At 43.1% G+C, this 15,780-nt stretch overlaps 1 protein-coding gene and 1 long non-coding RNA gene across 2 annotated transcripts in view; one reads left to right on the top strand and one right to left on the bottom strand.

Moving 5' to 3' along the window:
- The first annotated feature begins 3,054 nt into the window (after positions 1-3,054).
- Positions 3,055-3,903, top strand: LOC110674621. Its single transcript, XR_002499043.1, has 2 exons — positions 3,055-3,395; positions 3,466-3,903. It is a non-coding gene; the product is annotated as an uncharacterized LOC110674621 (long non-coding RNA).
- Positions 3,904-6,510: 2,607 nt separating this feature from the next.
- Positions 6,511-15,780, bottom strand: part of LOC5564606 (sideroflexin-1) — a 21,628-nt gene continuing 12,358 nt past the window's right edge. The window contains exons 4-5 of the mRNA XM_021857688.1: positions 7,313-7,440; positions 6,511-7,247 (exon numbers count right to left, since the gene is read on the bottom strand). Coding sequence (XP_021713380.1) covers positions 7,003-7,247; positions 7,313-7,440 — 373 coding nt within the window. The 3' untranslated portion in view covers positions 6,511-7,002. The remainder of the gene's footprint in view (positions 7,248-7,312; positions 7,441-15,780) is intronic.

Below are 15,780 nucleotides of genomic sequence, written 5' to 3'. Positions count from 1 at the left end.
AATCTAAATCCAATCCAAATCCAATCCAATACAAATCAAATCCAAATCCAATCCAAATCCAATCCAAATCCAATCCAAATCCAATCCAAATCCAATCCAAATCCAATCCAAATCCAATCCAAATCCAATCCAAATCCAATCCAAATCCAATCCAAATCCAATCCAAATCCAATCCAAATCCAATCCAAATCCAATCCAAATCCAATCCAAATCCAATCCAAATCCAATCCAAATCCAATCCAAATCCAATCCAAATCCAATCCAAATCCAAATCCAATCCAAATCCAATCCAAATCCAATCCAAATCCAATCCAAATCCAATCCAAATCCAATCCAAATACAAACCCAAATACAATCCTAATCCAATCCATATCCAATCGGATACAATTCAAATCAAAATTCAAATCCTATCCAAATCCAATCCAAATCCAATCCAAATCAAATCCAAATCCAATCCAAATCCAATCCAAATCCAATCCAAATCCAATCCAAATCCAATCCAAATCCAATCCAAATCCAATCCAAATCCAATCCAAATCCAATTCAAATCCAATCCAAATCCAATCCAAATCCGATCCAATTCCAAACCAAATCCAATCGAAATCCAATCCAAATCCAAATCCAATCTAAATCCAATCCAAATCCAATCCAATACAAATCCAATCCAAATCAAATCCAAATCCAATCCAAATCCAATCCAAATCCAATCCAAATCCAATCCAAATCCAATCCAAATCCAATCCAAATCCAATCCAATCCAAATCCAATCCAAATCCAATCCAAATCCAATCCAAATCCAATCCAAATCCAATCCAAATCCAATCCAAATCCAATCAGATATAGATATAGATATAGATATAGATTTGTGTATTTTCTCTACCCGTCTACTCTCTTTCTCACACCTCAACGCCTGTTCGCTACCGAAGATCCGAAAGCTGAGATGTCTGCTTTTATCAGTATCAGTATGCGTGTGAACCATTTCTCTCGCTCTTTCTCTTCAACACGCTCTCGATGTAACATGCCATCGAGCACCACAGCATCGTTGTCAACTGCCGAAACCGAACCTCTGGCCAATTTCTCGTATGACTTTTCGCTCTCAATTTTTCATGCTGTGCTGATGCGTGAACGGGTTCTGCTATAAAATCCAACACGCTCACAATTTTCTTTTCAATTTATTATATTTATTTTTCTCAAATGCAACACAAATCTATATCTACTACACATATATCCTTAGATCATAAAATGGGGGTTCGAGATGAAAGAAAGTCATTTCATTATTCTTCCATATCCCACAAAACGTAATGAGCGAATGCGAAAATGCTCGATCGTCTTACTTATATATTACAGGGTGATTACTAATTCCTGTCAGTAAAGTAAATGCTCGTAGATAAAAGATGTATGTATGAATTTTAATTTCCAGCATACATCCTGTTTTGTACATCTATAAAGTTTGTTTTGACAAAGTAAAGATTGAATCTTTTTTTATTTACCTCAGTTTTTAGTCATATGTGTTGTTTTAAAGACATAACACTTGGCACGCACGTTTTCCACAGATATGTATTTTTGACTAAACTCCGGTGAAAAATTTGCCTGATTGAAACAGTATGTTACCAAAATCTTTCAGACTTACTAGGGAATAGTATAAGACAGATTATGGAAAATTTTAGCGAAAAAAATATGTCTTTTTTGGTTAAAAAATATGCTTCTGAATAACGTGCGTGTTAACTGTAATGCTTCTGAAACAACGCATATGGCTGGAAATTAAGGTAAAAAAATAAATATGTTATCTATGTATAGTGAAGACAAATGTTATAGATGTCTAAAACTGGATAGGCACTGGTAATTAAAATTCATACAACCATATTTTTTCTATGATTACTTATTTTACTGACAGGAAATAGTAATCACCCTGTACAGATTCGAGTGCGTTTAATGAGGTTATGTAATCTTGTATGACAGCATAACTGTATATTCACTCTAAACCCTTAGCATAATGCTATATTGAAATAATGCTACAAAGCATTTACAATGTTAATCAAATGCATCATTGCTTGACAGTTATTGAATAAATGCATGATAACATTATTGATGCAAAAAAAGTTGACTTTCGACCAAATTAATGCAATGGTATAATGCTTGTGGTTACTTGGGATTGAACAATTTTCTGAAGATGACAAGGAATTGGTTGCAGTTTGTCTCGCATTAAACAGTAACTGTTGGCCAGAAAATTTGAAGAAATATGAAGCTAATGCCAAAGACCTCCGAGTATTGGGTTCAAAGGTTTTCAGAGACGATAAAATTATTTTGCCCAATTTATTACGAATAAAAGCGCTGCAGACCGCTCATCGTGGTCAGCAGGTATAGCAGCAATGAAACGCATAATGAAACGCAGAATGCGCGAATTTTTCTGGTGGCCAGCAATGAGTAATGTTGTTGAAAAATTTGTAAAAAGCTGTGAGACGTGTCTTATCGTGCTTCCAGAAGGACCCTGGGAAATATTACAGGTGGGAAAAAATGGAACAGTTTTATATGAAAGTTGTTTTGTTTCAATGAAACTAATAACGATAAATTTGCAGGTGGACTTTTTGTCTATTCCTTCTTGTGGGTCCGGAGAATTCTTAGTATTAGTTGATACATATTCAAGATATTTGTCAGTAGTGGAAATGAAATCGACTGATGCTGCCAGCACAAACCAGGCTCTTACTAGAATATTTTTCACTTGGGGACTGCCATTAGTTCTTCAAAGTGACAATGGTCCACCTTTCCAGAGCAAACAGTTTATTGAATATTGGCAAAATAAAGGGATTCTAGTAAGAAAATCGATCCCACTTTGTCCTCAGTCAAACGGTGCCGTTGAACGTCAAAATCAGGGTTTGATTAAAGCGGTTGCTGCTGCGAGACAGGAAGCAGAAAACTGGAAAAATGCACTAGAAAATTACGTTCATATACATAATACCGTTAAGCAACACTCAAGATTAGGAGTAACGCCGTTTGAACTCCTAGTAGGATGGAAACATAGAGGAATTTTCCCTGCTTTATGGGAGGCAAAAACGAAGAGAATAGACAGAGAAGAGATCAAAGATAGAGATGCTGTTGCAAAATTAATCAGCAAACAGTATGCGGACTATCATAGAGGAGCCAGGGAGTCAGAAATTAAGGTTGGGGATAAAGTTATCGTAGCAATACAGAAGAAGAACCAAACGGATCCAACTTTTTCTCAAGACAGATATACAGTACTATCCAGAGAAGGTGGAAAACTCGTCATTCGCTCCGAACGCGGAGTACAATATGTAAGAAAAATTCAAGATGTTAAGTTAGTGCCATACGAGATGAACAAACCGAAAACAAATGAAGCAGAATTGACGGGTTGTTCACTAGGGATAAGTAAGCAATGGGTATAAATTTGTATCATTTAGCGTAATTCATATTTTGCATTTACGAATAATATTTTCCTTTTATAAACAGGACAAGATTCGATTAATCAAGATATCAAACAGGCCAGTAACAAATATGACAATTTTCCATCAATTGAAGAGTTTCGTGTTGCGAATCAACGACCGTGGAAGGTTGCTGAAGAGGTAAACGACCAACCAATGGAATCTGATGAAGAACGCCACCAAGAAAGAATGCAAAGACCGAAGAGAAATATTCGCAAGCCAACCAATTATAAAGATATGTTTTTGTATAGAGTTTTTGAATAGAATTGTAACAGTTTTTGAATATAGTTTTGTATAACATTTTTTTATAGAGTTTTAGAAGAGTTTTTAAACAGAGAGTAGATAATTGGGCGAACGTAGGGAATATAATTAATGGCTATTGAACAATTTATAATTGATCACAGCAATCGCGGAAAAGAAAGATGATCTTAGGAGTCGAGTATAGGAAACGAAATTTAATAAATCAGTCTTAACAGAGATCTTGGAGAGAAAGCACGAAAACTCGTTGTTCTCATTTCATAATTTTGTCCGTTTGTCTCGTCATCAAGATTTATTTCAGTTCCTGTTTGTCGTCTGAAGTTCGTTCCTGTCGCTACCTGCCGTCTGAAGTCCGATCAGTCCTGTCGTTGTCCAACCGTTAATCAAGTTCCGTCCACGGTTCTGACGAGCATCTGAAGTTTGGTAAAATCTCACCGTAGTCCAGTCAAACGGTTTGCCTGTCCGTTCGTCAAGATCCGTCGCAGTTGCAGTTCGTCGTTTAAGTTCCGCTTATCCTGTCCGCTAGCTCATCGAGTCTATTTGTTGGCCGTTTGCCAGTAAAACCATGGGAGGTCACCACAGTCTTGACTTGAGTTACTAGTTTTTCGTCCAAGCATAGACACTGCCACAGCTATATCTGGTCTGGTATTCACGGCTATGTACAGCAATCCTCCGATCAGGCTGGCGAACTGATGATTGTTTGGTAATCTTTCTGTTTCCTCCTCCTTTGACTGTATATAGCCGGGATCAAGTGGAATCTTCGAAGATTTTGCATCTTGTAGTCCAAATCTTGTCAAAAGTTTTTGGATGTACGCCTTCTGATTCAATGAGACACCATCTTGCGAACGTATTACATGGATGCCAAGAAAATGTGTTATATCTCCCAATGATGTTACTTTGAAGTGACTATTCAAATTCTTGAAAATGGCCTCATGCTCCTTCTCGGACTTCTTCTTCTTGGCATTAACGTCCTCACTGGGACAGAGCCTGCTTCTCAGCTTAGTGTTCTTATGACCACTCCCACAGTTATTAACTGAGAGCTTTCTTTGCCAAAGTTGCCATTTTCGCATTCGTATATCGTGTGGCAGGCACGATGATACTCTATGCCCAGGGAAGTCAAAGAAATTTCCATTACGAAAAGATCCTGGATGGACCGGGAATCGAACCCAGACACCTTCAGCATGGCTTTGCTTTGTAGCCGCGGACTCTAACCACTCGGCTAAGGAAGGCCCCTTCTCGGACTTGCAAACAATGATTAGGTCGTCCACGTATACTGTATACAGCAATGAAAGACATCGTACCATCATCGTTGTGCTTCGAATACAAACACGGATCGCTTTCAGAGGGCTTGAATCCAAGTTTTCGTAAAACTGAATCGAGCTTCTTGTTCCAAATATTTGCGGCTTGCTTCAATCAATATAGTCCTTTCTGAAGATGACACACCATACACAACCAGAAGGTAGTTTCATATAGACAGTTTCATGGAGTTCTCCGTTTAGGTAAGCCGTCTTCACATCCACGTGTTCGATTAGCATATTCCTTTGGTGAGCCACAGACAGCAAAGTTTTAAACGTAGTTTGCTTCACCACGGGGGCAAAACTACATCGTAATCTGTTCCAAATTTTTGCGTAAAGCCTTGGGCCACCAATCTTGCCTTATAACGAACAACTTTGCCAGTTTCATCCAGAGTTGCTCGATGTTACTATCAATGCTTAAAATTTGCTGATTTGTACAGGCCGACTGCGATACAAATCGAATCATTCCATATCACATCAACATCATGCTGTCTACTCCATCACCAGTGCATTGATGGCAATAGACTATGGATATCACTGATGGATTAAGTTTAGCTTTAAATTGAGCAGATAAAATGGCAATTTATCAGTACGATATTTTCGACAGTGTTGCGGATAGATTGAAACTATGTGTTGGTCACTGAAAAACATTAATAGCATGGATAATGACCACGTGATCACTTATTCTGCAGTGATTTTGATCTAGAGTGCGATGTCGCATCACTGCTGTTGGTTGTCAAATCAAAGTGATATTGATAGCTCGCAAGTGATATTGATAGTTTTAGACCATCAGCCATCAGCTGATATGATTGATATTAAGCAACTCTGGTTTCATCTATCTTCCTTTTAAAAATCCATTTACAGCCGATTGTATTTCTTAGTATATTGTCGTAAAAAGAACTACTGTTTGGTTTGAGAGTTGAACAGTGAATGACAAGATTTATTTTTTCATTTACTATCTAGGGTTACTATGATGTAACTCAGGTCCAAACGCCTACTGCCAACAGTTTTTCAAATTGTCAGCCATTTCAGCCCTTTACCCTCTTCCTCGATGCAAACTTATATGGAGGATTCCACATTTTCTATAGATTGCTCAGTTTTGCTGGACCTCTCCCCCTACCCCTGGAACAAGATCTTATCAATGGCTGTTTGCTAGAATTTGTGCAATTCTATCGAGTTTGAGAGATAGAAGATAATGTCGAAAATATGACCTGGTCGACAGTTTTATCAAAATAAAATAACTGCCTTTGCCCAAACATTATTTAATATATTCCCAAGTGCATCCCTTATAAAAAAGAACTATTAATTCTTCCAAAACGAAGTGCATGGTTGCAGGTATAGATAGAGGGAGGTCTTAGGTCTAGTGGAGTTGGTACTGATTAGTTTTTGATGAACATGTGTTTGATGTTGGTGAAGGACACAACGGCTGATGAGGAATAAAACACTGCAAAGATAGTTTCATAAACCATTCATTTTATTTTGCGCTACATATACTATGAACCAGTCAGCAGACAGTTCCCAGACACAGATTCTACAAACGTTTTGAAAATAACAAAACCTATAAAAATCGTTACCATGCCATCAACAAGTTATGATCTTTTTCAATATTAAAAACTGTTTGTAAATATGTCTTTTTGTCCTGTTTAATTGTTTTAATCCTCTATTGTTTGCCTCAAGGCTGTTTGTGCAATGTAATTGGCGGGAATAGTGCTTCTATTTCGATTGACCAGCAGAAATTCACCTTACAGATGGCACGAAAGCATTTCAAACGAGTATAGACAGATGTACCTATTACACAGATTTATCAATTAGACAACAATTATTCGCTTAACATTACTACAACGCAAACAGGAAAATCAGAACGAAAGATGCCAGGCAGCAAAGAATGCTGCAATTATTGTCTCTTGCACGGTTCCGTGTCCTGCATCCGATATTCGGCATGTCCTAGTTAGTTTTTAAATGCCCTATCTACAGTGAAACCCTGTAGTCGGAATGGCAACCAGTCGGTGGAATTACAAGCCCTTGTTGTAGTAGACGACCTTCAGTTCCGGGCGGTCCTTCCGGATCTTCTCGCGCAGTTCGCCCTCCAGGCTGTCCACACTGATGGACGCCTTCTGGCTGAACAGGGCGCAGCACAATGGAGTGGCGAATGTCAGACAGAAGCCACAGAACAGGATCTGGATGGGAGAGTTGGCCCACGGGAAGCGCTTGAGGAAGCCACGCTTATCCAGCGTGTTCATTAGAACCGGTGTGAACACTGCGGGTGGAAAGATTTCGGTGGTTAATGAGGAGTTTTGTGCGTTTTGGGTGGGAAGGTCTTACCCATGCCAGGCATTGCCATCAAAATACGGCTGAAGGTAACGGCGGCGATACCCTCCTTGGCTGCACGTACCGACTGTCCAAGTTCTTTGCCATCGTCATCGATGAGGGTGACACCGTTTTGGAGTTCTCTGTAAATCAGGGAATAAAAAATCATATTTAGTTGATGGGTTTAACATAAATTGATCTTGAATGGATTATTAACATCCCTGCGAAGATTACAAACTTCTCTATAAAATTTCTGAGGAAAATCTCGAAGATGTTTGGGGGTAGTTTTCTAGGAATTTCGGAGTAACTTTTCCAGACAAATTCAGGGAACTTGCCGAGCATGTTCGGAGGAATTTTCCAAGCAAGTTCGGGAAGCTTCCCGAACTAGTTCGGGAGGAAGTTTGAGGTGAAACTTTCTAAGGAAGCTCGAGAGGAAACTTCCCGAGGAAGGTCAGAGATCTTTTTGAGGAAGGATAGATATCTTCATCAGAAAGGTCAAGAAACTGTCTTAAGAAGGTCGGAAGTATTTATTAGGAAATTCGGGAATCTTCTGGAGGAAGTTCGGGAAACTTCCTGAGGACGTTTGTGAAACTTCCCGAGGAAGTTAGGGAAACTTCTCGAGAAAGTTCGTGAAGCTTCCCGAGAAAGTTTGGGAAGGTCGAAAAACTTCCCGAGGAAGTTCGGAAAACTTGACGAGGAAGTTCGGAAAACTTCCCGAGGAAGTTCGGAAAACTTCCCGAGGAAGTTCGGAAAACTTCCCGAGGAAGTTCGGAAAACTTCCAGAGGAAGTTCGGAAAACTTCCCGAGGAAGTTCGGAAAACTTCCCGAGGAAGTTCGGAAAACTTCCCGAGGAAGTTCGGAAAACTTCCCGAGGAAGTTCGGAAAACTTCCCGAGGAAGTTCGGAAAACTTCCAGAGGAAGTTCGGAAAACTTCCCGAGGAAGTTCGGAAAACTTCCCGAGGAAGTTCGGAAAACTAAACTTCCCGAGGAAGTTCGGAAAACTTCCCGAGGAAGTTCGGAAAACTTCCCGAGGAAGTTCGGAAAACTTCCCGAGGAAGTTCGGAAAACTTCCCGAGGAAGTTCGGAAAACTTCCCGAGGAAGTTCGGAAAACTTCCCGAGGAAGTTCGGAAAACTTCCCGAGGAAGTTCGGAAAACTTCCCGAGGAAGTTCGGAAAACTTCCCGAGGAAGTTCGGAAAACTTCCCGAGGAAGTTCGGAAAACTTCCGGAGGAAGTACGGAAAACTTCCCGAGGAAGTTCAGAAAACTTCCCGAGGAAGTTCGGAAAACTTCCCGAGGAAGTTCGGAAAACTTCCCGAGGAAGTTCGGATAACTTCCCGAGGAAGTTCGGAAAACTTCCCAAATAAGTTCGGAAAACTTCCCGAGGAAGTTCGGAAAACTTCCCGAGGAAGGTCGGAAAACTTTCCGGGGAAGTTCGGAAAACTTCCCGAGGAAGTTCGGAAAACTTCCCGAGTAAGTTCTGAAAACTTCCCAAATAAGTTCGGAAAACTTCCCGAGGAAGTTCGGAAAACTTCCCGAGGAAGTTCGGAAAACTTCCCGAGGAAGTTCGGAAAACTTCCCGAGGAAGTTCGGAAAACTTCCCGAGGAAGTTCGGAAAATTTCCCGAGGAAGTTCGGAAAACTTCCCGAGGAAGTTCGGAAAACTTCCTGAGGAGGTTCGGAAAACTTCCCGAGGAAGTTCGGAAAACTTCCCGAGGAAGTTCGGAAAACTTCCCGAGGAAGTTCGGAAAACTTCCCGAGGAAGTTCGGAAAACTTCCCGAGGAAGTTCGGAAAACTTCCCGAGGAAGTTCGGAAAACTTCCCGAGGATGTTGGGAAAACTTCCAGAGGAGGTTCGGAAAACTTCCCAAGGAAGTTCGGAAAACTTCCCGAGGAAGTTCGGAAAACTTCCCGAAGAAGTTCGGAAAACTTCCCGAGGAAGTTCGGAAAACTTCCCGAGGAAGTTCGGAAAACTTCCCGAGGAAGTTCGGAAAACTTCCCGAGGAAGTTCGGAAAACTTCCCGAGGAAGTTCGGAAAACTTCCCGAGGAAGTTCGGAAAACTTCCCGAGGAAGTTCGGAAAACTTCCCGAGGAAGTTCGGAAAACTTCCCGAGGAAGTTCGGAAAACTTCCCGAGGAAGTTCGGAAAACTTCCCGAGGAAGTTCGGAAAACTTCCCGAGGAAGTTCGGAAAACTTCCCGAGGAAGTTCGGAAAACTTCCCGAGGAAGTTCGGAAAACTTCCCGAGGAAGTTCGGAAAACTTCCCGAGGAAGTTCGGAAAACTTCCCGAGGAAGTTCGGAAAACTTCCCGAGGAAGTTCGGAAAACTTCCCGAGGAAGTTCGGAAAACTTCTAGAGGAAGTTCGGAAAACTTTCCGAGGAAGTTTGGAAAACTTCCCGAGGAAGTTCGGAAAACTTCCCGAGGAAGTTCGGAAAACTTCCCGAGGAAGTTCGGAAAACTTCCCGAGGAAGTTCGGAAAACATCCCGAGGAAGTTCGGAAAACTTCCCGAGGAAGTTCGGAAAACTTCCCGAGGAAGTTCGGAAAACTTCCCGAGGAAGTTCGGAAAACTTCCCGAGGAAGTTCGGAGAACTTTTCAAGTTAGTTCGAAAACTTCCCGAGTTAGCTCGTGAACCTTCTCAAGGAAGTTTGTGAATCTTCCCGAGGAAAATTGTGAAACTTCCAACAGAGGTTTGAAAAAAAAATTCTCAAGGAAGTTCGCGAAACTTCCCGAGGAAGTTCGGGAAACTTCCCGAGGAAGTTAGAAACAACTTCCCAAGGAAGTTCGAAGCAACTTTCCGAGGAAGTTCGAAGTAACTTTCCGGGGAAGTTCGAAGAAATTTTCTGAGGAATTTAAGGAATCTTACCGAGAAAGTTCAAAGCAAATTCCCGAGGAATTTGGAAACAACTTCCCGAGGAAGTTGGAAGCAACTTGCCGAGAAAGTTTGAAACAACTTTCCGAGTAAGTTAGAGGAAACTTCCCGAAGACGTTCGAAGCAACTTCCAGAAGACGTTCGAAGCAACTTCCCGAAGAAGTGCGAAGCAAAAAAACTTCCTGAGGAAGATCAAATAAACTTTCCGTGGAAGACCAAAGCAATTTCCTTAAGAAAATCGAAGGGACTTCCCGAGGAAGTTCGAAACAACTTCCCGGGGAAGTTGGAAGCTACTTTCCGAGAAAGTTCGAAGGAACTTCCCGAGGAAGTTCGAAGCAACTTCCCGAAGAAGTTCAAAGCACCTTCCAGAGGAATTTTGAAGTCACCTCCCGAGGAAGATCGATGAAACTTCCCGAGAAAGTTTGTGAAACTTCCCGAGGAAGTTTGCGAAATTTCCCGAGGATGATTATGAAACTCCCCGAGGAAGTACGTGAAACTTCCCGAGGGAGTTTGAAGAAGCTTTTCGAGCAATTTCGAAAGAAACTTCCCTTGAAAGATCGAAGAAACTTCCCGAGGAAGTTTGAAGAATCTTCCTGAGCCAGTTCAAAGAAACTTCCCGATTTAGTTCAAAAAAACTTCTCGGGAAATTCGATGAAACTTTCCGAGGAAGTTCGAAGAAACTTTCCGAGGAAGTTCGAAGAAACTTTCCGAGGAAGTTCGATGAAACTTCCTGAGGAAGATTGAAGATTTTTTCTCAGGAAGTTCGAAAAAATATTCCGAAACATTCCAAGGTAGTTCGTAGAAATTTTTCGAAGAAGTCCGAGCAAGAAGAAGTTCAATAAAATTCCCCAACAAAGGCAAAGAAACTCACCGAGAAAGTTCAAAGAATTTCCCGAAGAAGTTTGCAGGAGCTTCCCGAAGAATTTTGATAAAACATCCGGAGGGATTTCGGGGAAACTGCCCGAGGAAACTCAATGAATCTTCCCGAGTAAGTTCGAAGAAGTTCGAAACATTTTTTTCAAGAATCTCTAAGATTCTTCCCGTGGATGTTCGGGAAACTTCTCGATGAAGTTAAAGAAACTTCATCAAGGAAACTTGAATAAACTTCTCGAAGAAGTTCAAAGAAACTTTACGAGAAAAGTTCTTCAACATAGTTCACGGGGAAATTCGAAGAAATTTTCCCGAGGATGTATGGGAAAATATTGAAGTAGAAAACGAAGCAACCTATGACTTGTAAACTAGAATAAGATTTTGTAAAATAAATTTCACTTTAGTTCCGTCCACACGCGAGACAAGACGTGTTTCTCTATTCTCTGCCCAATAGGTTATGGGCCCAGAAGTGGTAAGAGGTTGAAAATTCGAAGCTTCCAGAACTCAAGATTTTTTCAACTGAAGATGAACGGAGGTGGTAACGGACTTGCTTCTTCCGGACTTCCAGCAATCGAACGGCTGGTAGGCCGCGAAAATTGGCATACCTGGAAGTTTGCGCTGCGGACTTTTCTAGAAGTTGAAGAGTTGTGGGAAGCTGTGGAACCTATTCCGGATGAGCAAGGAAACATACCAGCAGTCAACGCCGCCAAGGACAGAAAAGCTTGGGGAAAAATCATTCTTGGCCTGGATCCAACGCTGTACGTCCATGTTCAAGACACAAAAACGGCCAGTGAAGCTTGGAAGAAGCTGGAAAAGGTATTTGAAGACAGCGGCCTCACGCGAAAATGGGGACTTCTGCACAAGCTGATCACGACCAACCTGGACAGCTGCGGGTCGATGGAGGCGTATGTGACGAGGATGGTTGGTACAGCCCACCAACTAAATGGAGTCGGCCTGAAGATCGACGAAGAATGGCTCGGAAACCTACAAGCCCATGGTCATGGCATTAGAGAATTCTGGAGCTGCGATAACTGGCGATGTAGTGAAAACGAAGCTATTGCAGGAGGTTCAGCAGTCATCGACAACCGTCGATCCAGCGTTCGTGTCCAAGGGGCCAGGAAGAAGCAAGCATAGCGGATCTGAAAATGTCTCGACGAAGGGTTGCCGTTGCTGTGGAAGATTCGGCCATATCGCTCGATTTTGCCCTTCGAAGGATTCAACGAAGAAAGGTGTCAAAAAGGGTGACGCTTTTTGCACAATTTTGTCGGTTGCTGCGATGGAAGAAGCCGCAGAGTGGTACTTCGATTCGGGATCCTGTCGCCATCTCACAAGGAATGAGTCGTTGCTAAGCGACGTACACAAAGCCGATGGACAAATTTTCGCTGCGAACAAGGGTGTGATGAAGGTAGTCGCGGAAGGCTCCGTGGCATTGCATCCAAGGTGTTCGGAATCATCGATCGACGTCAACGGAGTGCAACTGATACCGGAACTGGCCGCAAATTTGCTCTCGGTGAGTAAAATCGTCGACAGAGGTCATACGGTTATTTTCAGGCAGAAAGGTTGCGAGGTAATCAACCCAGAGGGAAAACGGATCGCAACCGGACATCGATCAAATGGACTTTTTAAACTGGATCAGCAACCTCAGAGTGCATTAGCGTGCCAGCAAATGAAATCGATTGATTTGTGGCACAAGCGAACGGGACATCTGTCGATCAAAGGTCTGAAACGATTGAAAAATGGATTAGCGTCAGGAATCAATTTTGTCGAATCGGAATCTGGTGACTGCAAGACTTGCGCTATTGGTAGGCAAGCCAGGTTGCCGTTCAGTAAGGAAGGAAGAAGGGCCAATGAAATTCTCGAGTTGGTCCACTCCGACATATGCGGTCCCATGGAGGAGGTTTCTCTTGGAGGGAGCCGCTACTACATCACTTTCATCGACGACAAAACCCGCAGGATGTTTGTGTACTTTTTACGTACGAAATCCGAGGAAGAAGTAGTTGAAGCATTCAAGGCGTTCTACTCCATGGCTGAACGACAGACAGGTAAAAAGTTGAAAGTTTTGAGGACAGACAACGGAAAGGAGTTCAAGAACCGAGGCTTTGAGAACCTACTACGATGTTTGGGAATTTTCCATCAGACAACCGTGGAATATACACCCGAGCAAAACGGGATGGCAGAACGTGCAAACAGAACAATTGTCGAGAAAGCCCGTTGCATGTTGCATGAAGCAAACTTACCGAAGACGTTTTGGGCGGAAGCTACTGCCACCGCCGTGTACATCATCAACCGTTCACCGTCGAAAGGAATTCGCACGACTCTCGAAGAAGCCTGGTCGGGGCAGAAACCAGATCTGTCCAACCTGCGGATTTTTGGAACAACAACGATGTCGCACATTCCAAAACAGAAGCGACGAAAGTGGGACCCGAAGGCGGAAGAATGCATTTTGATCGGTTTTGATGAAGAAAGCAAAGCATACCGGCTCTACAACAAGAAAACGAAAAAGGTGTTCAAATCCAGGGACGTGACGTTCATCAACGAAGGAAGATCAGCAGTATGTCAAGACACACAGAACAAGGTTCAAGATAATGAAGCCGACCGAGGAGCGAACCGACGACAGCCAACGATGGTCCGGCTGGATTTTGAGGATTGCGAAACCCAAGAAGTGCTGGAAGTGAACCGTACGAATCCACCCGAACAAGATGACGATAGTAGCTCCGAAGACAACTACGATAGTGCTGATGACTCTGTGACGATCACCTCTGCGCTCCCATCGCGAACAGTTTCAAATCCGCCCGAGTCACACGAGGCGTCGAGGCGAAGCGGTAGGGAGCGCTTCATCCCTGGCAAGTATAAGCAATTCCATATTAAGTGCAAAGGTCTACCTGCTTCGAAGTTTTCAGCACCATCTGAAAACTGAATCCGGTACGAGCGAAGACATGACCGGTGAGGTCAACAGCGATTTGGCAGACAATCCTGGATACGTTCAACATTCTGCGTCCCCATCGTACCCCAATCAAAGACCAGTTGAAAATGTTCAACAAGGGTTGATGCTCAGCGACAGGGGGCGCTTCCCCCAAGGCAAGTATTGCCGTTACAATTCTGAAGACAGTTGTACCACGTATAATTCTCCACAGTGTATTGCCGATGATCCCGTTACTCCGGAAGAAGCATTGTCCCGAGACGACGCCCAGCTCTGGAAGTCCGCAATGCAAGAGGAGTATGAGGCACAAATGAGAAATGGAACCTGGACTCTGACGGACCTCCCAGCAGGAAGGAAGGCCATTCGCAGTAAATGGGTTTATAAAACCAAGCTCGACGCAGAAGGAAGACCGGCTCGCCACAAAGCCCGGCTGGTAATCAAGGGATACTCGCAGCGAAAGGGGGTAGACTATGAAGAAACCTACTCTCCTGTGGTACGTCATAGTTCCCTGCGATATCTCTTTGCGATAGCTGCCCGTTTGAATCTCGACATCGATCAAATGGATGCTGTCACTGCTTTCCTCCAGGGAGAACTGTCTGAAGAAATCTATATGGAACAACCAGCCTACTTCCAAGACACCCAGAACAGGACCAAGGTTTGCCGGCTCAATAAGGCTCTCTATGGATTAAAACAATCGAGCCGCGTGTGGAACCATAAGTTGGACTCCGCATTGAAAAAGTTTGGATTGATTTCAACCGACTACGACCCCTACGTGTATTACAAGATCGTCAACAACAAAGTTTTGTTTGTGGCAATCTATGTTGACGATGTCCTCATCTTCACGAACTGTCGTCAATGGCGTAAGAAGCTGAAGGATGATCTGGCCAAGGAATTCCTTATGAAAGACATCGGTCCGGCGAAACACGTACTGGGAATGCGTATCACGAGAAGCCAAGGAAAGATTTCTATCGATCAAGAAGCGTACGTTGAGAGCATACTCGATCGGTTCGGAATGTCGAAAAGCAATCCGGTGGCTACTCCACTGAATCCGAACGACAAACTCACGAAGGAAATGCAACCAATCAAAGATGACGAGGCCGAGCGAATGAAGCGAGTTCCGTACAAGGAGGCTGTAGGATGTCTCATGTACCTAGCGCAGTGTACACGTCCCGACATCTGCCATGCCGTCAATGTCCTGTGTCGATTCAATGAGAATCCTGGCGAAAAACACTGGAATGCCGTCAAGCATCTTCTGAGGTATTTGCGAGGTACTTCGAAATTCCGTTTGACCTACAAGAAAGAAGCGGATCCGACGATCACCGGGTACTCCGATGCTGATTGGGCTACGAGCAGTGAGGATCGGAAGTCCATTACTGGATTCGTTTTCATCGCGCAAGGTGGGGCAATTTCATGGTGCTGCAAACGTCAGCAGACAGTGGCACTTTCGACATGTGAAGCCGAGTATATGGCACTCTCGGCAGCCGTCCAAGAAGCGCTTTGGTGGAAGCGCCTGAGAGCAACGTTCGACATCGATGAAGCCGTGAAGATCAATTGCGATAACCAAAGCACTATTGCAGTTGCTAAAAACGGTGGGTACTATCCAAGGACCAAGCATATTGACATCCGTTATTGTTTTATTCGGGATGCTGTGCAGCGTGGTGATGTAGACATCGTTTATATCAGTACCGATAAACAACTGGCGGACTGCTTGACGAAGTCGCTTCCGAAACCGAAGATCGAGCTTCAGCGAGCGGCTATGGGAATCCAGAGTCAGTAGGTTGAGGAGGAGTATTGAAGTAGAAAACGAAGCAACCTATGACTTGTAAA

This window comes from Aedes aegypti, chromosome 1 (genome assembly GCF_002204515.2).
Source record: "Aedes aegypti strain LVP_AGWG chromosome 1, AaegL5.0 Primary Assembly, whole genome shotgun sequence".
NCBI lineage: Eukaryota > Metazoa > Arthropoda > Insecta > Diptera > Culicidae > Aedes > Aedes aegypti.
Note: the sequence above shows the minus strand (reverse complement) of the source record. Positions and strands in the feature narration are given on the sequence as shown.